We start from the raw sequence: 22,785 nt of genomic DNA on the forward strand, positions 1-22,785 counted from the left end.
TGTCTTCTAATAACTTAAGAGGCAGGCCAGAACAAACCAGTGAAGATAAAAACAGAAGAAGGAGACACAATCAACATTGTACCTGCCCAACTTAGATAATTTAAGGCAATGTTTTTCACCTTCAGGTGGGTGAAATGTTTAATACAGCTCCATAATTGATTCATTATATTATTCTCTCCCAACCCAGTTGAGGGCCAATTGTCTTGAGGACTTAATCTTTCCAAGAAGCATATAAAAACGCTCATAAGGGCCGGGCACGGTGGCTCACGCCTACAATCCCAGCACTTTGGGAGGCCGAGGTGGGCGGATCATGAGGTCAGGAGATTGAGACCATCCTGGCCAACATGGTAAAACCCTGTCTCTACTAAAAATACAAAAATTAGCTGGGTGTGGTGGCGCATGCTTGTAATCCCAGCCACCCTGGAGGCTGAGGCAGGAGAATCGCTTGAACCCAGGAGGTGGAGGTTGCAGGTGAGCCAAGACTGCACCACTGCACTCCAGCCTGGCCACACAGCGAGACTCTGTCTCAAAAAAAAAAAAAAAAAAAAAAATGGGCTCATAGTGATGGAGCTAGGACCATTACAGTTATTAATTAAACAGATATTTATTGAGCATTTGCTATATCCTAGTCTCCTGGATAGGGCACTGAGGATAAAGCGATAAGACCCAAGACCCAGCTTTCAAAGAATTCATCAACTACTGTGAGAAAACAGAGTAAGCCAATCATTAAAAGATAAGTGGTGATAAGAGTTATACAGCACCACAGGTTGGAAAGGAAAAACTCGACCGAGTAGCACAGCTTACCGGAGTAACCGCCTTCACCTGGCCAGTAGTAACTGGAGTTGCCACACCACTGTCTGTAATCACAAACTGACCTGGGGGAAGGGTCATCATTTGAATCTCAGATGCTAAAAAACAGGAAATATTCATAGTTCAGTGGTCTCAGATTTTAACACAAATCTTAGAAATAAAAACACAACCAGTAGCCACAGTCCCCACTGATGTGCTTGCCACAAGAGTCTTACAATGATATGATTTCTCTGCTACAAATTGAGAAGAGACTGGTACGCAGCAACCCAGTGTCAGAGACAATCAGTGCATTCCCCTTCAAATGTGGCTTCTCAGTATCCACAAAGACAAATACTCAACAATTTTTAAAACCTTGAAATAAGTCAAAAAGAGTTACCTTTTAAATCAATATTTTCATCTTTTATATTCAGATTTGAATTTGTGACACAAATGTATCCACACTTGGCTCTCATAATTTAACCCAACTTGAATTTTATTTCACCACCAGTGTTATTAGAGCACATTAAAAATAAAGCCAACCCTAGCATCTTGTTGATAAATAATATTTTCTACTAAAAGAATGAGACTTTCTTGGGAAAATGGCTGATTCCAGACCTGGGCAGAAAGCTTGTGAGACAATTGTGGGGCACTGTGTCTTCCCAGCACACAAGATGTGACGAAAGGCTATCGGGTCATGTGGGAGTAATGCAGGAGCCAGTTAGAAGAGGCTCCTACAAGCCAGAGAGGGGATCACTTGAGCATCGGTAAGGATCACAGCTGCAATGGGCTGAAACACACCAGGTGTTGAAACCCACGGGTACAAAACCACACTAAGACGTGCACACACACCCCTATCACCTTGGATAGCATAAGAAATCAATTCATTTTGTGAAAACTGGTAAACAAAGGAAATGAATCAGGTATTTAAAGCATTTATCCTGCCTTTCTTGTACAAATTGTACCTGAGAGAAACTTGGTAGTTAAAATTTTTTTCTTTATAAAAGTTTTCTAGCTAATTAATGAATAAGGTGCTAGAATCATGGCCAGGCACAGGGACTCACGCCTGTAATCCCAGCACTTTGGGAGGCCGAGGCAGGCAGATCACTTGAGGTCAGGAGTTCGAGACCAGCCTGGCCAACATGGTGAAATCCCATCCCCACTAAAAATACAAAAATTAGCCAGGCAAGGTGGCAGGTGCCTGTAGTCCCAGCTACTTGGGAGGCTGAGGCAGGAAAATCACTTGAACCTGGGAGGCAGGTTGCAGTGAACCAAGATCGCACCACTGCACTCTAGGCCTGAGTGACAAAGCAAGACTCCATCTCAAAAAAAAAAGAATATCACAACTTTGCAAGCCCTAATGAAATAATGGAGCTAAGGAATAAACACTGATGGCTGCTAACATCACAAAAAGAGAGACACCTGAACATTATGTGCTCTTGATAGAAGTACACACACCAGCTATGAAGTATCAGGAGGCAAAAAACAAACTGCACCTGAGCAAGCCTGTAGCTCGAATTGCCAGTCTACAGGAAATGAAAGGAACAGAAGAGCACATATTCACTGCACGGTAACATGGGAATCCCACCAGCAAAATCCAGAATGTGGAAAACAGCACAAACGACCCGGTTTCCTCAACACAGAAATTATAACTTAAAATAGTGAACACATACATTAAAAGAAACTCAAAAGTCATCATCAATTGCAATGTATGGCCCTTATTTGGAACCCAATATGAGTAAACCAACTTTTTTTGTTTGAGATGGAGTCTCGCTCTGATGCCCGGGCTGGAGTGCAGTGGCGTGATCTCGGCGCACCACAACCTTCACCTCCTGGGTTCAAGTGATTCTCCTGCCTCAGCCTCCTGAGTAACTGGGACTACAGGTGAGCACTACCATGCCCAGCTAATTTTTGTATTTTTAGTACAGGCGAGGTTTCACTATGTTGGAGAGGCTGGTCTTGAACTCCTGACCTCGTGATCTGCCTGCCTCGGCCTCCCAAAGTGCTGGGATTACAGGCGTAAGCCACTGAGCCTGGCTGAGTAAACAGACTATTTTTTTAAAAATTTCTGAGACAATCATAGAAATATAAAAACCCTGACTGGGCATTTTAAATGTATTTGTGGGTATTAAAGAATTACTGTTGGCTGGGCACAGGGGCTCACGCCTATCATCCTAGCACTTTGGGAGGCCAAGATAGGAAGATCACTTGAGCCCAGAAGTTTCAAAACCAGCCTGGGCAACACAGCGAGATCTCATCTCTACTGAAAAATTTAAAGGAAAAAAAATTGGCAAAGCATGGTGGTATGTGCCTGTAGTCCTAGCTACTGGGAGGCTAGGGCAGGAGAATGGCTTGAGCCAAGGAGTTGGAGGCTGCAGTGAGCTATAATGACATCACTGTATTCCAGACTGGGTGATAGACAAGACCCCCTCTCTTAAAAAATAAAGAAAGAAAAATTACTGTCATCTCTTTTTAGGTGTGACAATGTTGTATGGAGTTGTGCTTTTAAAAAATAGTTTTTTTCAGCTGAGCATGATGGCTTATGCCTGTAATACCAGCACTTTGGGAGCCCAAGGCGGGAGGATCACTTGAGCCCAGGAGTTTGAGATCAACTTAGCAATGTAGTGAGATCTTCGCTCTAAAAAATTGTTTTAAAATTAGACTACACATGGTGGCTCACATCTGTAAACCCAGCACCTGGGGAGGCCAAAGTGGGTGGATCACTTGAGTCCAGGTCAAGGCTGCAGTGAGCCATGATCACGCCACTGCATTCTCCAGCCTGGAATACAGAGCAAAACCCTATCTCAAATAGTCTTTTTCTTTTAGAGATATACCAAAATATTTATGGATGAGGTGATATGATGGATCATTATCCAGTTGGAGGATGGGAGATAATGATTGGCGCATATATGAGACAAGGTTGGGTGTAAGTTGGTAACTGCGGAGGCTGGACAATGGGTACAGGATGGTTTGTTACACTCTCTCTACTTTTGTATATTTTTATATTTTTCCCTAATAAATTTCAGTCCCAGAATCTTTTTTACAGGTTAGAATGCTAGCTCATCGTATTTTTACCATGAGTATCTTCATCACTCCACTTTTTTTTTTCTTTTTTGAGATGGAGTCTCGCTCTGTCACCCAGGCTGGAGGGCAGTGGCACGATCTTTCTGCCTCAGCCTCCTGAGTAGCTGAGATTACAGCCACCCACCACCACACCTGGCTAAAGTTTTTTGTATTTTTAGTAGAGATGGGGTTTCACCATGTTGGCCAGGCTGGTCTCAAACTCCTGACCTCAAGTGATCCGCCCACCTTGGTCTCCAAAGTGCTGGGATTGCAGGCACGATCCACAACACCCAGCCCACTTCACTTTCTTTCACAGAAATTATACTGAGTACAGAGGTCAGTCTATTCACCAGATTCTAGTGGTAAGAGAATCCTTCCCTGAGTGGAAACTAGACCCAGCCCTCGTTGTGACGTCCAGTGTTTAAGAGTACAGATTGTGGCCGGGCGCAGTGGCTCGTGCCTGTAATCCCAGCACTTTGGAAGGCTAAGGTGGGCGGATCACCTGAGGTCAGGAGTTCGAGACCAGCCTGGCCAACATTGTGAAACCCCGTCTCTACTAAAAATACAAAAATTAGCTGGGCTTGGTGGCCCGTGCCTGTAATCCCAGCTCCTCGGGAGGCTGAGGCAGGAGAAATGCTTGAACCCAGGAGGCGGAGCTTGCAGTGAGCCAAGATTGTGCCACTGCACTCCAGCCTGGGCAACAGAGCGAGACCCCATCTCAAAAAAAAAAAAAAAGAATATTGACTGTAAAAATAAACTAGATGGTAGAGTTTGAGCCTGACTCCACAGCAAATCTATGTAACATAGCCAAGGATCAATCATGACAAAGACCGGCCCCCCCAAAATAAATCAACAGTAGAAGAAAGATCAATACTGACCCTTTCCCTTCTCAGCACCTATTCCTCCTAGTTTCTACTGCTGAGGTCTGTTACGTCTGCTACTCCTTCCACACCTTCCATGACAAAGGTCTCATACTTCCTGGCCTGCAACCCAAAGCTGTTTCCCCACCAAGGGGTTCACCTACTCCGACCTGTCAGCCAGCCTGTTACTGTTTCCATAGCACGAATCTCAGGGTTTTGGAATCAACCACTCATATATCTCTCTCCTTTACTAGATGACGGTCAGCAGCACAGTGGGGTGGTGTAGAGTGTACACTCTGAAGCCAGACTGCCTGGGCTCCAATCCTCTGTTTACTAGCTCTTGGAAAAGTGAGTGTGTGGAAATTGCCTTGTCTGTAAAATGCAAATAACAATTGTACTTATCTCATAGGTTGTTGTGAATACTGACTGTGATATATATGGTACGGAATCATTCCTGGCCATACAGTAAGAGCTTAATGAAAGTTGGTTAACATTATTATTGTGTGGTGTTACTGATACTAATGAGAATATTATTCTTGGTATGGCCAGGGTCTAGTACAGTGATTGATACACAGGCATTCTAAAAATATTGGTGGAAGGGGTGACTCAACATAGCCTATATCCATCTATCTTACCATTTAATTACATAGCTATGCTTCCTCCAGCGATATACCTGGCGTTTCAAAAATGTCCTAACAGGGTATCTCCGTGAAATCAGAATGCTACACCTTGAGTTTTGTCATGAAACTCATTGAAGTACATGAACTAGAGAGTGTACAAAACGGTCAATAGATACTTTAAAAATCTATCATAAGCTGAAGAAAGTATGACACATGGCTGGAGATCTCCCACCCCTGACCGACACGGCATCGTCCCTTCTTACTTACAATAGCCACGGAAGGAATTCCAAGCACTGGGCAGGTACGTGTGCTGCACAGAGGAACTCTGCTGCTGCTGCTGCTGCAGGGCCTGCCCCTGTGTGGAAGAGCTGCCCTGGATGTGGGAGGGGCTGAGCCCCTGCTGAGCCTGCTGGGCTGAGGGACTCAACGGCTGCCCAGATACCTGGGGAGAAAGAGAAAGCAATGGTAGGGAATTATGAACTTCTAATATAGTGAAGACTCACAAATAACTGAAGGCGGTAAATCAGACTAATATGAATTATAATGCTGAAACTATCATTGCTTTTTTTTTTTTTTTTTTGAGATGGAGTTTTGCTCTTATTGCCCAGGCTGGAGTGCAACGGCACGATCTCGGCTCACTGCAACCTCTGGTCCCCGAGTTCAAGCTATTCTCCTGCCTCAGCCTCCTGAGTAGCTGGGATTATAGGCATGCGCCACCACGCCCGGCTAATTTTGTAGAGACGGGGTTTCTCCATGTTGGTCAGGCTGGTCTCAAACTCCCGACCTCAGGTGATCGGCCCCCCTCAGCCTCCCAAAGTGCTGGGATTACAGGCATGAGGCACCGCGCCCAGCCTATCGTTGCTATTATTAAAAGTAATATTTTAAAAGAATAAAATCAATGAAAAGCAAGCATAACTATGAAATTCTAATTTGTTTTCAAAGGATTCTCTACCAGAGTATGCAAAAAAATTAATTTCAATCAACTGTTAGAAAGATAAATGAAAGAAAATATAATTACCTACATTATACAAGGTTAAAAATAATGGGAGGTGAAGTAACTTCCCTGTGTCACAAAACTAATCTGGAACACAACATGAAATGGAACTCAAAGTTCATCATTTCCATTCGCCAGCACTGATTAATCCCACCTGGCTGGTGGAGTTCAGCACAGGTGAGTGGAGAGGCCCACTCCTGACAACAGAATGAGGCCAGAGGTCTCCAGCCTGCCACCTGCAATTCTGCGCCAAACTACCCACCCGGCTTCCTTTCCAAACATCATTTCCTGTTAGTAATCCAAACAGAATAACCCTGTTTCAGAACCGTACCCCTCCTCCAAGACCTCAAAGACCACTTCTACAAAAATGCCCTGGACTCCCTCCTAAACCTAATCTCTCCCTCTCTGAACTCCGAGAACGTATCTATGTATCTCAATTCCAGACTCAAGTACACAAACACAGTATCATACAATATACCATAATACTCCACAAAGCCACTGTTCCAAACCAGAGAAGCCACTTAGCCATTGCATTTAGAATGGAAAGCAAAGACCACTGTTGTTTCTAGGATGTCATAGCATAGGACTCTATGAGGGCAGAAACAGCTAATAGCTTAATGTGTGTCCACAATACCAATATAAAACTTGGAGGCAAAGGTAAATCCTTCAATAAAAATCCAAAAATAACAGTATCTCAGTAGCTGAGGAGACTAGGTCTGAAGGGAATGTCCTCCCTCTCATTAACTCTGATAGTCCCTGAGGCCATGCTAACACCGCCAAATAGTCTGTGGAGCAGGGTACCTGGGCAGAGGACGGGGCCGAGGCGGTAGGCTCGCTGACCTGGATGTGCTGCACCTGGATGGCGTGCTGGGGGTAGGGCTGAGGATCATGGAGCTGGCCAACATCCACAGTGGACTGCTGTGACTGGTGAGGGGAAGTGGCCTGGAAGGAGAGAAAACAGGCCCAGAAACCAGATATATATTGATTGAGATTAAGGGAAATCCTTCCAGAGAAAAGGTTTAGTTAAAAACAATATCCTGGCCGGGTGCAGTGGCTCATGCCTATAATCCCAGCACTTTGGGAGGCCAAAGCGGGTGGATCACTTGAGCCCAGGAGTTCGAGACCAGCCTGGGCAACATGGCAAAACCCTGTCTCTACAAAAAAAATATAAAAATTAGTCAGGCGGCCAGGTATAGTAGCTCACCCCTGTAATCCCAGCACTTTGGGAGGCTGAGGCGGGGGGATCACTTGAGGTCAGGAGTTCAAGCCAAACCTGACCAATATAGTGAAACCCTGTCTCCACTAAAAATACAAAAATTAGTTGGGTGTGGTGGTGAGCACCTATAATCCCAGCTACTCAGGAGGCTAAGGCAGGAGAATCACTTAAACCTGGGAGGCAGAGGTTGCAGTGAGCTGAAATCGTGCCACTAGACTCTAGCCTGGGCAACAGAGCAAGACTCCATCTCAAAAAAAAAAAAAAAAAAAAATTAGCCAGGCATGGTGGCATGCCTGTAATCCCAGCTACTGATAAGGCTGAGGTGGGAGGAATATCTGAGCCTGGGAGGCAGAGGCTGCAGTGAGCCATGATTGTGCCACTGCACTCCAGGCTGGGTGACAGAGTGAGACCCTGTCTCAAAAAAAAAAAAAAAAAAAAAGCAAAAACAATACCCAATATATGCCAACAGAAATAGAAGAATGGAAGGGATTTCAGCTCCAATGCTGCACTCGCAGATAGCCCACACCTAGACCAAGCCAGAAAACAGGATAGAAAAAGATCGTTTAAAAGAAATGTGCTTCTAACACATAAGCCACTAATGTTATTAGATTCTGGAAGAGAAGGAGAGAGAGGAAAGATAGTTCCTGACAATAAGCTGAAAAAGAAGTTGTCAGGAATCAAAACTTTCAGTTACATTTAATGATCTACCCTTTATCAATTAAAAGAGATCAAAGAAGAGAATGTGCTTTTAGTTTGTCACCATTAACCTACTACAACCTTGGTTCTTAACCTTTTATGTATCATAAACATCTTTGAAAAAGTAGCTAAAGTACAGGCCCTTTTTCTAGAAAAGTGTACCTATACATCATAATTTACAGGCAACTTCAGGGACTCATATAGGTTTCTCCAAAGTCTGAAGTTAAAAACCCTCCATAAGAAAAACAAGACAAAGAATAGTCAATGACAGTGGCAACTTCCAATCTCCTGTTCCCATGTTAGTTTTAAATTTTCAGAGACCAAATGATTTCAAAGCAACAAGTTTGTTCATTTGTGCCTTGGGGACACTTCTCCTCAGTGTAATTAAATGAAACAATAGTTCTGGGAGAATCACTTTCATTTAGTTCCTTAGTCAATAAGAATGAGTTATTCATTATCTGGTAGAAGGAACACAGTTATACCTCTATACTACAAAGGCACTGACTGATACGCAGAGATTCAATCAACATTATTCCTTTTTTTTTTTTTTTTGAGATGGAGTCTCACTCTGTCGCCCAGGCTGGAGTGCAATGGTGTGATCTCGGCTCACTGCAACCTCCGCCTCCCAGGTTCAAGCACTTCTCCTGCCCCAGCCTCCTGAGTAGCTGGGATTACAGGCATCCACCACCATACCCGGCTAATTTTCGTATTTTTAGTAGAGACGGGGTTTTGCCATGTTGGCCAGCCTGGTCTTGAACTCCTGACCTCAAGTGATCTGCCCACCTTGGCCTCCCAAAGTGCTCGGGTTACAGGTGTGAGCCACTGTACCCAGCCATCAATATTATTCTTTACAACCTCTCTTTGATATAAGACATTTGATATGCAGGTCATGATTCATCAAACTGGCTCATTACAAAGCAGCCAACCAGGATGGTAAAAGATAAGGATTCAGAGGAGGATCAGAAACAGGTGCTGTGGCTACTGTCCTGCCATAGCACAGGAGGCTTGTATATGCTGGAGCCTAAAATTTCCTGACTACCACAGACAGAAATCTCTTACACTGCTAAGGCCAGAGGCCTCATCAGCCTGAAAGGGGAAGCCCAAGGCTCAGAACTTCCACGCAGAAGGACATTACATAGATCCTAGCCCCAGATCGGAGAATGAGGTGCTAGTGGCAACACGGCATTCATAAGGCAAAGGGAAACCCGAGGCACGCAGTACCGGGGCCACTTGCACCACTTGAAGCTGTATGTGCTGAGGCTGCTGGAGGCCAGACGCCGACTGCGACACAGGGATGTACTGAATTCTCTGGTAATCCCCTTGTGGCGTTCGGTAGTCTGTCGTCAAGGTCTGGGACAGTTCTGTCATTGCTTGGGTGAGCAGGTCCGTCGTCACCACAGTCTCTCCGGTGGCGCTGTCTGTAGTTAAAACCGCTGGGGTGGCACTGATCACAGCTGTCGTCAGTGGTGTGTGTATGGTGTTGGAGAGCTGGGCGAACTCCGGATGCTTCTTTCGAATGTGCTGGACCATCTTGGTCTGAAAAAGCAAGGCAAAAAACAAGAATTATTATTAGAATTTGTGATTTTCCATTTTTCTCATATGTAAATCCTCCAAAGATTCCTAAAGTCTTATCTTATGTCTTAAAAAAAGAAAGGTCAGAGCAACACCGACTCTATGCCTGTACTTCCTGGGGTAACATAATGCTATGAAAGCAGGAAAGAGGGTGGGAATGAAGTAAAGCCTCACCTGGTCTCACACCACCAGCAAGGTCTCAACAATCCCCCCAACTAGTACCTGCAGCAACAGTCACAATCCCCCCAGCCAAAACCGCCTCCTTTGTAACGCCACCGCTTAACCCTCTATGCGGTGCTTCCATAAGCCTGAACTCACCAACCACAAGCACAGAACATTCAAACGTGAGGCCCTCCGCAGGCCAAGGGAAAAGGCAAACAGCCAGCTGCTTGGGCTGCGGTATGGCACGAATTCTGGGGGAGGTCCACAGTATTCTCCTTCCATTCTCTGCTGTGGTCCCTGTTTACGGTGACTAGGACAACAGCTCTTTCAGTCCCCGTCAACTCGGAAGGAGCCGCCCAGACCATGTGGATGAGAGGACGTCTTCCCTTAAGAGATTCCCTACGTGGCTGTTTTGACCTCGGCTTTAGTCAGAGACCGCCCCTACCTTGCTGCTGTACTGCTTGGAGCAGTGGGGACAGCAGACGGGAGGGGTGGCAATGGTGCCCGTCAGCTGGGTGTGTGTGCTCAGCATGGGGTCTGGCTCTCCGGGACCAGCGGGCCGGAGCTTCCGGATGCTTGGTGGGAGCTCTGCTCCTGGGTGGTTCTTCAGAATGTGGGCTTTGCGCTTGCTGGCGCTTTTATAAACCTGCGAATGTAAGTGCCTGCCATGAAAGCAGTATACGGTTCCACTTTCTTGCTTAAAGCAAACTAACAATTTCATTATAAGACATTGAGGAAAAGTATTGAAGTAGACCCAAATAAAATATATGAATACGTATATTAACAGATCTATTGAAGGACAACAAGCATATACCATAAATTAGAATAAAATAAGAACATAATGTAGATATGCCAGGTTTCTTTAATCCATAAATCTAAGATAATAACTGTGAAAGTACCCTTTATCCTAAAGTTTAAAATCTGGATATGACACACAGACACAGGAAGGTAATTGTTTTCAAGGCCCATCCACCGCATATGAGAGCTGCCTGTGAAGGCTCTCATACTACGTATGCAGCTGAAGACCAGGAGCCAGAGACTCTTCCAAACGGCAACGTCAATAGCAACTGCTATCTATAGTGGGAATCTATGTTAAAAAATGTTTCTCACTTTTAAGCTGATATAGCTACATTATATAAGGAAAGGATGGCCAGGCGTGGTGGCTCATTCCTATAATCCCAGCACTTTGGGAGGCCGAGGTGGGCGGATCACCTGAGGGCGGATCTTCCTGGCCAACATGGTGAAACCCCATCTCTACTAAAAATACAAAAATTAGCTGAGCGTGGTGGCGGGCGCCTGTAATCCCAGCTACTCTGGAGGCTGAGGCAGGAGAATCGCTTGAACCCAGGAGGCAGAGGTTACAGTGAGCCGAGATCATGCCACTGCACTCCAGCCTGGGTGACAGAGCAAGACTCCATCTCAAAAAGAAAGAAAGGATATTATGGTGGAACAACAAATATATATTCTGTGTCTTTTCTGAAACTACACAAAAATAATGGAGTACAAGTAGAGTACTCCACCACGAAGCTTTCCCAACCCCTCCCCACCTTATAGAAACCCCCAATGTACCATATATGTTATAGATCATATGATAAATGCTCTCATTTTAGAACCTAGGAATTTGAAATTAATTCATACACTAGGCACTCAGTAATAAGCCTCTTCTTGTGTAACAAAAATCACAGAGAGAAGGGACAGTAAGAAAAATGAAGTCAACTACTTCTTAAGAAAAAAAAATTGGCTTAAAATTAGGCTGCATTTGTAGTCCTTTCTTGTCTGAATGGAGACTACGGAGAGACAGGGAACCATCTGGTCAGAGCAACAAACAAATCATAGCATATATTTATAAATGCGGACGAGTCAGCTCTAAGCAGGAGCCCCAGTGGCACACCAGCACGAGTATTTCCCTTTTACCTTATCGCAATACTGACAAAAGTAGTCACGATTGGGTTTTATGATGGGTAGAGTTAACTCTGGCACCTCTTCTATCTTCATGTCTGGGTGTCTCTTTGACAAGTGATTTACCTAAAGTGAAAACAAAGAACAAATGAGAAAAAGAGATCCCATTAACCAAACGGAAGCTACACAAATGCCTCTGATAATGACCGCCAGAAGCTGAAATTCTCTGAAGCAATGCCCCAAAACAATAAGGCATTTGGCCAGGACCAGCATCACCAGACCCCATCTGACACCAAAGCACTCACAGTCGGGGTTAACAGGAGTTAATAATTCACCAGACAACTGAAGGTGAACTCACTGTGGTGAATTCAGCCATCAACAGTCTTTGGCTGAAAGAACTACTGTTGGAAAAAGGAAAATTACACTGATATGAATTTCTTTGGTGAGTTCTCCTCATGCAAACCTGTCTTTCATTATTTAATGCCCTAGCCTTACTAAGAACATGGAATGAGATACAGACCAAGGTTCTGATTTTTAAATATTGCTCTATGACTTTCCAGCTCCTGGCAGAAATATATTCTGCACCTGTAACAAGGTCAAAATGAGTTGAGAGCAGAGCACTGGCTGTCCTGATACTTCAGCTAATCTAGATGCACATACCCTGCTTTGATGGAAAGCTTCCTTCTACTGCTGTTTGATATCTGGAAAGGAGCGACATTAAAAGGAAACAGCTGGGGGCTGGGCGCAGTGGCTGACGCCTGTAATCCCAGCATTCTGGGAGGCTGAGGAGGGTGGATCACCTGAGGTCAGGAGTTTGAGACCAGCCTGTCCAACATGGTGAAACCCTGTTTCACCATGAAATACAAAAATTAGCCAGGCATGGTGGTGGGCACTTGTAATCCCAGCTACTCAGGAGGCTGAAGCAGGAGAATCACTTGAACCTGCGAGGGGGAGGTTGCAGTGAGCCGAGATCACGCCATTTCACTCCAGCCAGGGCAACAACAGTGAAACTCCATCTCAAAAATAAATAAATAAGATAACATAAAATAAAAGGGAACAGCTGGGGAGAAGGCAAACACCCCACAAGAAAATACATTCAGGGACACAAAAGAGGGAAATAAAATAAGGTGACAGCAGAGATTGAGATGGGTAAAGAAAAACAAAACTAGTAAGGAAAAGTGATTTAAAAAAAAAAAAAAAAAGCCTCTTGCAAGAATTGACCCAAAAAGCAGCAAGAGGGCAAAGGGAGGCTAGAAAAGACAGAACTCCAAACTGGGAATTGTTTGCCTCTGTTTCTTCCCCGGACATTGACAAAACCATTGATCAATATGACTTAGGACAGAATACAACACAAAAGTCACCATCATCGACAGAAATGAGGTGTGCTGGGAAGACAGAGGAACCCGCGGCCACTTGGCACTGACCAGCATGCCGCGCCGGCGGAAGCCCATCATGCACAGGCGGCACTTGAACGTGAAGCTGTCATAGTCTGTGGACGTGATGCGGGGCTTGAATGTCTTGGAGCGGCTGATGCGGTCGGCTTTCTTGGCCTCCCTCTCAGGGTTATGCATCCTCTGCATGTGTTCCCGTAGTTTGTCTTTTCGCTATTTGGAGAGAATTTTTGAAAACAGGGTAGACATGGTGGTAGAACATTTTTAATTGAAGGGATAATTGTAAAAATCAATACAAATTAGCAGTAGCCACAAGCCTCCAAGAGACATTTGAGTTGCTGGAACACTAGGACATTGAAAGACGTGTTAAAAGTGCCTGGGAGTTACTCTGTTCACTAGCAAATATGTGCATTCCAATGAACCTTGGTTTAAAATGACCATTAAATAGGAAAGATACATACCGACTTTTGAGAATAAAGACCGTGCATTAAAGAATTAAAGAGAACATGGAATAAGCCTGGTATAAAAGAAGACAAATTGATAATAGGTAATACTAGATTTTAGAAGCCATGCGTAGGCCGGGTGCAGTGGCTCATGCCTGTAATCCTAGCACTTTGGGAGGCTGATGCGGGCGGATCGCCTCATGTCAGGAGTTTGAGACCAGCCTGGCCAACACGGTGAAATCCTGTCTCTACAAAAAATACAAAATTAGCTGGGTGTGATGGCGCACGTACTCCCAGCTACTCAGGAAGCTGAGGCAGGAGAATCACTTGAACCCAGGAGGCGGAGGTTGCACTGAGCTGAGACTGCGCCACTGCACTCTAGCCTGGGCAACAGAGCAAGACTCTCTCAAAAAAAACAAAACAAAAAAAAAAAAAACCAGCGTATACTCAATTCCCACACATTTCAGCAAACATTATATTTTTCTAAATCCCAAAAGAATTTAAGTGAGAATCTCTATCTTATGGATTTAGAACTTCTCACCTTACAGAATTAGAAGTTCAAGTAAACAAATCCATTGTTCATTATGATGGAGCATGGGGCCCAGGGCTCAGCTCCCGGTTTCACTATTTAGTGACACATGCTGATGTGAGTCCATGGAGAGAATTAGGCAGAGCCCATCCTGAATACAAAAAAAGTGCCAGCTCCCTGATCCAGTGAGGCTCTCTGCTCTGGGACACATGAATGAATTGTTATTAGTCCTGTAGAGACTCTGAGCCTTTCTACAAACCAGTTCTTCCCACCTTTTGGTACAGGGACTTTTTTAAGGACTTCATTTTCCAGCACACTTACTCAACAAATATTCCTTGAGTGCCTACCAAGTATCGGGGAGCAGGCTAAGGGCCCAGCTCCACTGCCGGACCTCCCTCACCCACCTGCCTCTTCTGCTACAATGCATATGACCCAACTGCTCTTTCTTCCTATCCCACCCGCCTTCATTTCTGGAAAGCCCAGGAGGGAATGTTCAGAGCTTTGTAGGCTGCAGTAGGATTTGAATTAAGGACACTGCCCTAAATGACGGTATTTTTCTTTAGTGTAATACGATGACAAAGCACTGCTGCACTGCCGCTATTTTTTCTTTTCCTCTTCCTCCAACTCCTCTCGCATTCCCACTTTTTCCTAAGCATCAATGTTTACTAGTTCCCCTGTCTATTCCCTTTAAACAACCAATTTACCTTAACCGAATCATCACGTAAATTTCAAAGCCTAACACAAATACCACACCATGCTATGCACATCGTGACAGGCACACATTTGTTGGATGCCAAATCTCCATGAGGCCTTTCCATCCTAACATCCCCCAAACCAAATCCGCTATCTGCCCCCACTCCTTCTGCCTAAGTCATGCTTTTTCGTATCAGTGGTGCTCCTAAACATCTAGCCTCTCGAGCTGCAAATCTCCATTCCTCGTTGTCTACCCTTCCGCCTTTCATCCAAGTGCAAGGTCTGGTCAGCTTCCCATGACGCCTGTCTTGAACACAGCCCGTCTTCTCCACACCCACTGCCTCCACCTGAATTAGCCCAGCTCTGAAACACTTAGGGCTCACTTCCTGGTAAGTCTGATGACTTAGCACAGCGCGCTAGTTTAACCCGCTTCCCTGGCTTCCTCTTGCCACACCCTCCATCACTCCCCTTCTCCCCATCTCCTGAACGTGGCATTGTTACTCCCTGCTGCTCCCTCTGCTTGAGATGCCGATATCCCTCCGATATCCCTCCGTCACTCCTCACCTCTCCCTTTCCCTAGCTGGCAAAGTCTTTCCTACCCATGAGTGGATTCAAAAGTGTCACCGTATCCATGAGGTCTCCCCTATACCCCAAATCAGTGAATCCCTCTCACGGCATTGTTGAGATGGAGTCTCACTCTGTTGCCCAGGCTGGGGTACAATCGCGCGATCTCAACTCACCGCAGCCTCCGCCTCCCAGGTTCAAGTTTTTCTCCTGCCTCAGCCTCCTGAGTAGCTGGGATAACAGTCATGTGCCACCGCGACCGGCTACTTTTATATTTTTAGTAGAGATGGGGTTTCTCCATGTTGGTCAGGCTGGTCTCAAACTCCTGACCTCAGGTGATCTGCCTGCCTCAGCCTCCCAAAGTGCTGGGATTATAGGGGTGAGCCACCGCGCCTGGCCACTTTATTCTTTTCTCTATTCTAGTGTGAACTCCCTAAAGTCAGAAGGTCCCACCTTGACTTCAATGCTGCCCTCATGGAGCTTACACTTAGCAGGACAGGCAAATGCAATACACAAATGCTACGACAGGGTCACCAGCAAAAGGCCCTGTGGGAATTCATGGGAGAAGCAGCACTTAATCCAGGGATCAGAAAATGCCCCATATGAAGTGACATTAGCCAGGTAAAGGAATATGATAGTTTGAAAGTGCGTTTCAAGTCAGGACGAGGAGTGAGAGCAAGTGCAAACAAAGGCCCAAGAAGAGAGAGTACGCCACACTTGGGTAAAGCTATGGAGTTCAGGTCACCCTGAGTGCACAGGGAGGCGGGAACCAGAGAGGCTGGCAGGAGCCAGATCTTGTAGCATCTTAGAAGTAACAAGAACTTTGGGATTTATCTGCATGAAGAGCTATTAAAGAGTTTTTCAGAAAGGACATGACATCAGAGCTGTTCTCCAGAAAAATTACTCTGATTCTAGTTTGAAAATATGCCAGGAAGGTAGGTGGTAGTGGTTTTGTGCTGGGTCAACTTGGCTAAGGGGAACTACATTTGAAGGGAGTCTCCTTCCCAGCATGGTTCCGAGTTGGGTTAGCCAAACAGAAACTCATACCAGCCTGGAAGGTGGAAAGGAAGCAGCTCCATGCTGCTCTAGACAGTGTCACACAGAGGTACCTGTGGGTCCCTACTTATCCTCTCTTTCCCACCCAGCCACAGATGTCTTCCTGACTGGCAGCCCTGCTGGCCAGCTCCATATCCGCCACCAGATGCAGCGACACAGTCTTCCACAGACCGTACCAGCTCTCCTTCCCGGCCCCCACCGCAGGTGGAAGGGCCTGGTTCCTAGATTCCCAGGTAAGTTCCCATTGGACCACCCAGACCAGTGCTTCTGTGGGCATACTGCTGACTTCCGACCTCCCAGCTTCTCCCTTTGACCCCCACTTCTCCATCTTCTCCTATAATTCAGTTCTCAGTCCTATAAGAAAATCTTCTGTGACACTCACAGCGGCTTTGCTTCCCTGACTGAACTGTGTTGAATATGCTGGGTCAAAGTAAAAGAGAAAATGAAAGCAAGAAAAGAAATTTTAAAGAAATATTCCAAGGTGTTAAAATATGGTATCTGGCACAAAATGAAAAATCAAAAAACATTGGCTGGATGGGATGGATGGATGGCCAAACAGTATCACAAAACAGGAATCCTTTTAGATATGATTTTTTTAAAAAAAAACAGAAAAATCCCAGACCTATTTATACTTTTCACATTGGAGTTCGCTACACAATTCTAAATTGTGCTACTATATATTAAAAGGCATTAGATTATATTTTATAACACACTACCATAAAACAAGCTTTGAAAATTCTATTTCTCTTTAATTTCTTTGCATCTGTTACAAATATACCCTTAGCTTTCCTCTCCTGAATCCATTTCTGATTCTTTTCCAGTTTCTATGAGAGTGTGGCCTACAATCATATTCAGTAGAATATCTTCCGATGACAGCTTTGCAGAATCACCTGATTTCCCAATGAAGCATCTTTCATTGTTTTTACATTTATTTATTTAACTTTTATTTCTGGGTCCCCTGCAGGGTTTTGCTTGGCTTCTTCTAAGTTCCAGGTAGGTTACCGACACTTATAATGTTCTACTTTAATCTTTGAGGTCATTAACATTCTCCAAAGCAGTCTAAGCCTTCTCAGCACTCTTCGGATTTCCCACCTGTGTTAGATGAGAGTCCTGCTGCCTGCGAGGCTCAATTACTGGCTCTTGTACTTAATCAGTGCTCAACAAAAACCTCTTGACCTGAACGTTAAGTAAAGGTATTGGTCTGTCAGGAAATCTCAATAGCAATTTAGTTATACTTGTCATTATACATTTGGATTCTTTTAGGAGATGCATTTTCACTCTACTTGTTTGGGGATTTGAATTAACTATTTTGAGACAGTAAGTTTTCCCCCTTAATTTTATAACTAAGTCAAACACAAGGCCCAAAGTGCATCTCAGGTCCAGTTCATCAGAAGTGGGTGAAAAACTGATGAACTGAACAGGCATTTACCCTCAGCTTGCTATAATTCCAGTGGCCACGAGAACCACCTTGGGCTGTGTCTTGGTGTCATACCTTAAATTGCTTCCCACAGGTGGAACACAGGAAGTCTTTGCGGTCCGAATGCCGGAGCATGTGGAGTCGCAGTTTATCGGGGCGACAGAAGGCCTTGTCACACTCTGTGCACTGGTAGATCTTTTCTGAGTGGAAGCTGCGCACGTGTTTTTTCACCTGGCAGTAAAAACCATGGGAAAACTCAGGGGACACAGGCACCAAAGGAAATGACCAAAGGCAGCTTGTGAACGCTAGAGGGAGCCAAATGCATTACCATGGGTTTTCATCAACCCCCGCCGAGGAATCCAATCAGATGTGATAATTGGCCTCAATAACACATACTGTCCCTGTCACAAAGAAACAAAACAAGTATCCAGAAAGCCTTAGAAATCCTAACCTCCCCGACAACTTGAAACATGAGAGAGAGAGAGGAGGGAGAGTGCTTGCTTGGAGCCCATTTTTTAAAGATTAAAAAGTAAAAGTTCCTTGGGTTTAAATGAATCTTGCTAAAAAGGATCTACAGGAAGACAAAAACCAGTTCTTCCTTACTTTTCTCCAGCTTTAATCTGCATAAAAGCAATTTAGCCCCTTTTGATGCTTTTACATCTTCTTATAAAATCAAGTTCTGAAGAATTAAAGACATGAATGAGTGGATACAGAAGACATTACCGGTTTATGAGAGCAACATGACGCTGGCGTCATTTCTCAACTGGGACTTACTTCCCTTACTTTTAGACAAATAAAGGAATAGGGCTTCTGAACTCTCTTAGCCACATATATCCAATGAAGAAGAGCTGACGAAGGAAGCTAAGTAGTGAGTCCTATCAAACTATTCCTATAAGACAGTTTGCTTCATTATTTTTGGAGTTTCTTTTGCCATTAAATTATGCCTTAAAGCAACCTTTCTACTAGTTTGTGTGAAGTGAGAAAATCTCCAAGACTCTCAACACTAGCAGAACTAAAAGTAAATCCTCGTCTTCTTTTCCTTTGGTAATTGAAAAGGTGTATTTTTAGAAAATGTTTCATTATTCACTGACAGGCATAGGAAAATCTTATCATGTAAAGTCCAAATGAAATCATGAGTATTCTGAAATTTATCTTCACCCATTTTGCTCCAACAAAGAATACACTACAGGGGAGGAGGCGGTGGGTTCTTGATACAAAAGTATATTATAGACCAACTTTCTCTTTGTTTCCTTCCAAAACGCATGGCCTTGGTTAAAGCAAGCAGGAAACCACAGTAGTAGTAGGGATGTTCCCAGCCCCTCAGAAATGGGAGTATGTCTTCTACAGGCTCTGTATATTTTATAAGCAATAGATATTGACATGGATTATGAAAGATTTTTTAAAAATTATAACAGATCTGGGTGTTTATTACTTGTAATATAACTGAAACACTTTAATGTCAATGTCTGATCTGGACAATTAAGGGTCATAATAATCTTTTGTTTATAAAAGTAGTTTGATTGAAGAAATATTGTTCTCAATTGTAAAGTTGTTTCAAAGAAGGGATGAAAATGCAGGTGCTAGGCAGTCTCGGTTTTCCAAAAATCGAAGTTTCTTTTACCAAAAGAAGGAAGCAGACAGGAATCTCAGTAGTAGACACTCACCTGGATAAAATCTGGGAACCGTTTCTTACAAGTTGGGCAGGTGAAGTAGCCATCATTGATATGAATGGCCACATGATCTTTCAACAAATCAAGGCGGTCAAAGGATTCTGGGCAAAAAATGCAAGAGTAAGTCTTCTGGTCTGAGTGGAGCTTCATGTGGCTCTCCAAGGATGCGCTGCTGATGAAGCCCTTGTTACAGAGGTCACAGGTCAGTGGGCAGTTCCCCTCCCGCCCATGGAAGCGCAAGTGCTGGTCCAGTTTGTCCTTTTCCCGGAAGGCCTTCCCACACTGCAAGCATTTAAAAGGCCGGAAGGACTTCCGAATAAACAGATGCTGAAGAGCTGCATTCTGAAAGACATACACAAATGTGATCATTTAGTGATGAAATTAAGAGTGCAACTGGATCACACTTTTACAGAGAAAGAGAGGATGATCTCTGCAATCACAGACTTCCCATAGAAGTTCAACTCTAGGACACACACAGTTGAAAGATTTTTCTGGTGAAGACACTGAAAATGAAGCCATCCTCAAAGAAGTTCATCTTAAAAAGACGAAACGTTTTTGTGTTTTGTTTTACATCTATGTATGTGGGTTTTCTTTTGAAAGGGTTTAAGTAACACAAAAAAAGTGTTCCCAATAGAAGACTTGTATAATAAAACAAATCCCACACTGGAACAGGATAAAAATGGAAGATTTGGAGGAAAAGACTTAGGGTAAGTCACACATGCAGGAATCAGGCTGGAGCAAGTCAGCCAAATGTTACTTGTTGAAATCCATGAGAAAAAGAATTTGAAGCTTGATTAAAACGTTTAGGGGAAAAAAAAGACAATAAAAAGAATTGAAGGGTAGTCCTTGCCAGTGGCAGGGTGGAGAAGGAAATGGATACCAGGCATCTTTTGGGGGTGATAGATACCAGGTTTCTTTTGGGGGTGATGAAAGTGTTCTGGAATTAGAGAGTGGTGAAGATTGCACAACTTCAGAATATTCTAAAAACCACTTTAAAGGGTAAATTTTATGCCATGAGAATTATAGATCTCAATTCAAGAAAAAGAACTGAAAAGGATTCAGATTTATGTGAATGAGACATGAGCACACGTCATAAATGGAATATAAGCATTTCATCACTTTCTACTTAGAAAACAGAAGATAAGGTCCCAGCATAGCTAGTTAGTTCTACTGGTTAGAATGCCATGCTAACAAAGTTAAGCTCATCACACTGTTCCCTGCCTAGACCAGGCAATTCTGCTGTTTGTTTTCAGGCACAGATTGCACTTGTAATGCTGATTAGCCATCTTGTAAATTCATGCAGTTGTTATAGGGAACCCAAGTGGGAGAGCATGGGTACTCGGTGCAAACCCATCACCACTACTGGGAAAACTACTCATGCTCTGCTGAGAGCAGATCGACAAAATCATCTCTCACACGGAGAATGCAGAATCAATCAATCTTTCAGTTACGCTTATAATGAAGATTCATTCATGAGTTCCTCAAAACACTGAGGGAACGCTCTAGATTGCTACAAGGCAGGGGTGGGGGGTGGGGGAATCTTTCAAGTATGTCTGTGAATGGCTGAGCCTATGTAGCTATAAACGAACAGTAATTGAAGGATTAATGGAGATCTTAGTGCGATTTGTGTAATGAAGAAAGTGCAGTGAACAATGCTTACACTCTTAACTTCAAATTACTTGTAAGCATCAACTTTTAAACTAAATTTAATGTGAAATCATCATGTGAGGAAAACAAAATACTTTTGATTCAGTGAAATTTCTAGACATAATTACTATGTAACACGAAATTTCCTTCTCAGGGCTTCCCTAACAGGGCTAGGAGAAAGATTTTTAAGCTGCTACCTAATCACTTATGTTGAGTAGATAAACAGCAATTCTGTTGTCTTCTTCAGCTCATGGGGCTGCCTCAGGGGATGTGTCATACTTTATTCTCCTTTATATCCAGATTCCTTAATAAGCTGCTTAGCTTATAGGAAGTCTTCAAAAGTAGTTTGAGAATCAGTGAAATATATTTCATATGAAACTAAAAAAAAATGATTTCAAGGATTTTTCTATAGCATCTGCAGAGATTTTTAAAAATAGGTCTTTCTTGGCTGGGCACGGTGGCCCACGCCTGTAATCCCAGCATTTCAGGAGGCCGAGGCGGACAGATCACCTGAGGTCGGGAGCTTGAGACCAGCCTGGCCAACGTGGTAAAACCCCGTCTCTACCAAAAATTCAAAAATTAGCCAGGCGTGTTAGCAGTCACCTGTAACCCCAGGGCTGTAAACCCAGCTGCTTGGGAGGCTGAAGCAGGAGAATCACTTGAACCTGGGAGGTGGAGGTTGCAGTGGACTCTGTCTCAAAAAAAAAAAAAAGCATAGTTTTGTTCTCAAATCAGCCGCAGGGCTTGCTTTCACATCTGTGCACAGTTCAGCAGCCACCTCATCTTTTTACTCCATCTGGATCCTAATTTTACATAAAAGCTTTACTATTTTGTCTACTTTCAAAACTTTACAGAAATACTGCAGATGAACCAATACTATTCTGAGGTTCAAAGGTACAAGATTTAGAGCACTTTTGCCATGTAGGAATCTTTTCCTTTATCTACGTTCACTGAAGTGTCCAAGAACAGACACAATGCACATTGATTGTGGTCCCGCTGAGGATGCCATTTCTCCTCAGGTGCCAAATCCAGAACTCAGTTTTGTTTTGATCCATTATGCTAATCGGTCTTCTGTCATTTCTGATTAGCGCGAGTACCTTCAGACACTTGATTTAAACTGAGCCACCACCTGGCTCCACTTTCTTGGCTCTATTGACAAACCTTATCATCTTTTCAATTTCCATGGAGCCCTGAACATTGTCTATACTCAAGTAGATTATATTTCTCTGATCTAATGATACTAATAGAATCGTTACAAGGTCGTAAAAATGCTGAAACTGTTCCCATCCCTTGACCCATTTACAGGCCATTTCTGTTCTAAGGTGTCTTCTGTAGCTCAGAGCCACAGCCCGTACACATTTCTAGAAGAAATCATGAAAAATGTTGGAAAGAGCACATAGATCCACTCTAGTTCTTCTGCTTCCTGAGTTCATCAGGCAATCCACCACACTATAAATATATATCAGCTACTCTAGGGATACCAAAATCGTATTGTTGCTAAACTCTG

General features: G+C 43.9%; 1 protein-coding gene across 7 annotated transcripts in view; it reads right to left on the minus strand.

The window, feature by feature from the left end:
• The window catches only part of PRDM10 (PR/SET domain 10), a 101,011-nt gene that overhangs the window by 5,066 nt on the left and 73,160 nt on the right, over nt 1-22,785 (minus strand). For 3 of the 7 annotated variants that reach the window (XR_013404429.1, XM_077964678.1, XM_077964679.1), the window contains 8 exons: nt 19,626-19,973; nt 18,037-18,192; nt 13,293-13,472; nt 11,884-11,994; nt 10,415-10,615; nt 9,457-9,771; nt 5,597-5,771; nt 805-908 (listed from right to left, as the gene is read on the minus strand). Coding sequence is in view for 4 of the 7 variants with exons in the window: in XM_077964678.1 (XP_077820804.1) it covers nt 805-908; nt 5,597-5,771; nt 9,457-9,771; nt 10,415-10,615; nt 11,884-11,994; nt 13,293-13,472; nt 18,037-18,192; nt 19,626-19,973 (1,590 nt within the window). In the remaining 3 variants the exon portion in view is untranslated. Of the gene's footprint in view, nt 1-804; nt 909-5,596; nt 5,772-7,124; nt 7,266-9,456; nt 9,772-10,414; nt 10,616-11,883; nt 11,995-13,292; nt 13,473-18,036; nt 18,193-19,625; nt 19,974-22,785 lie in introns of all 7 variants that reach the window. The other 4 variants (XR_013404428.1, XM_015116113.3, XR_013404427.1 and 1 more) reach the window with 2 other exon arrangements.

Source organism: Macaca mulatta, chromosome 14 (genome assembly GCF_049350105.2).
Source record: "Macaca mulatta isolate MMU2019108-1 chromosome 14, T2T-MMU8v2.0, whole genome shotgun sequence".
NCBI lineage: Eukaryota > Metazoa > Chordata > Mammalia > Primates > Cercopithecidae > Macaca > Macaca mulatta.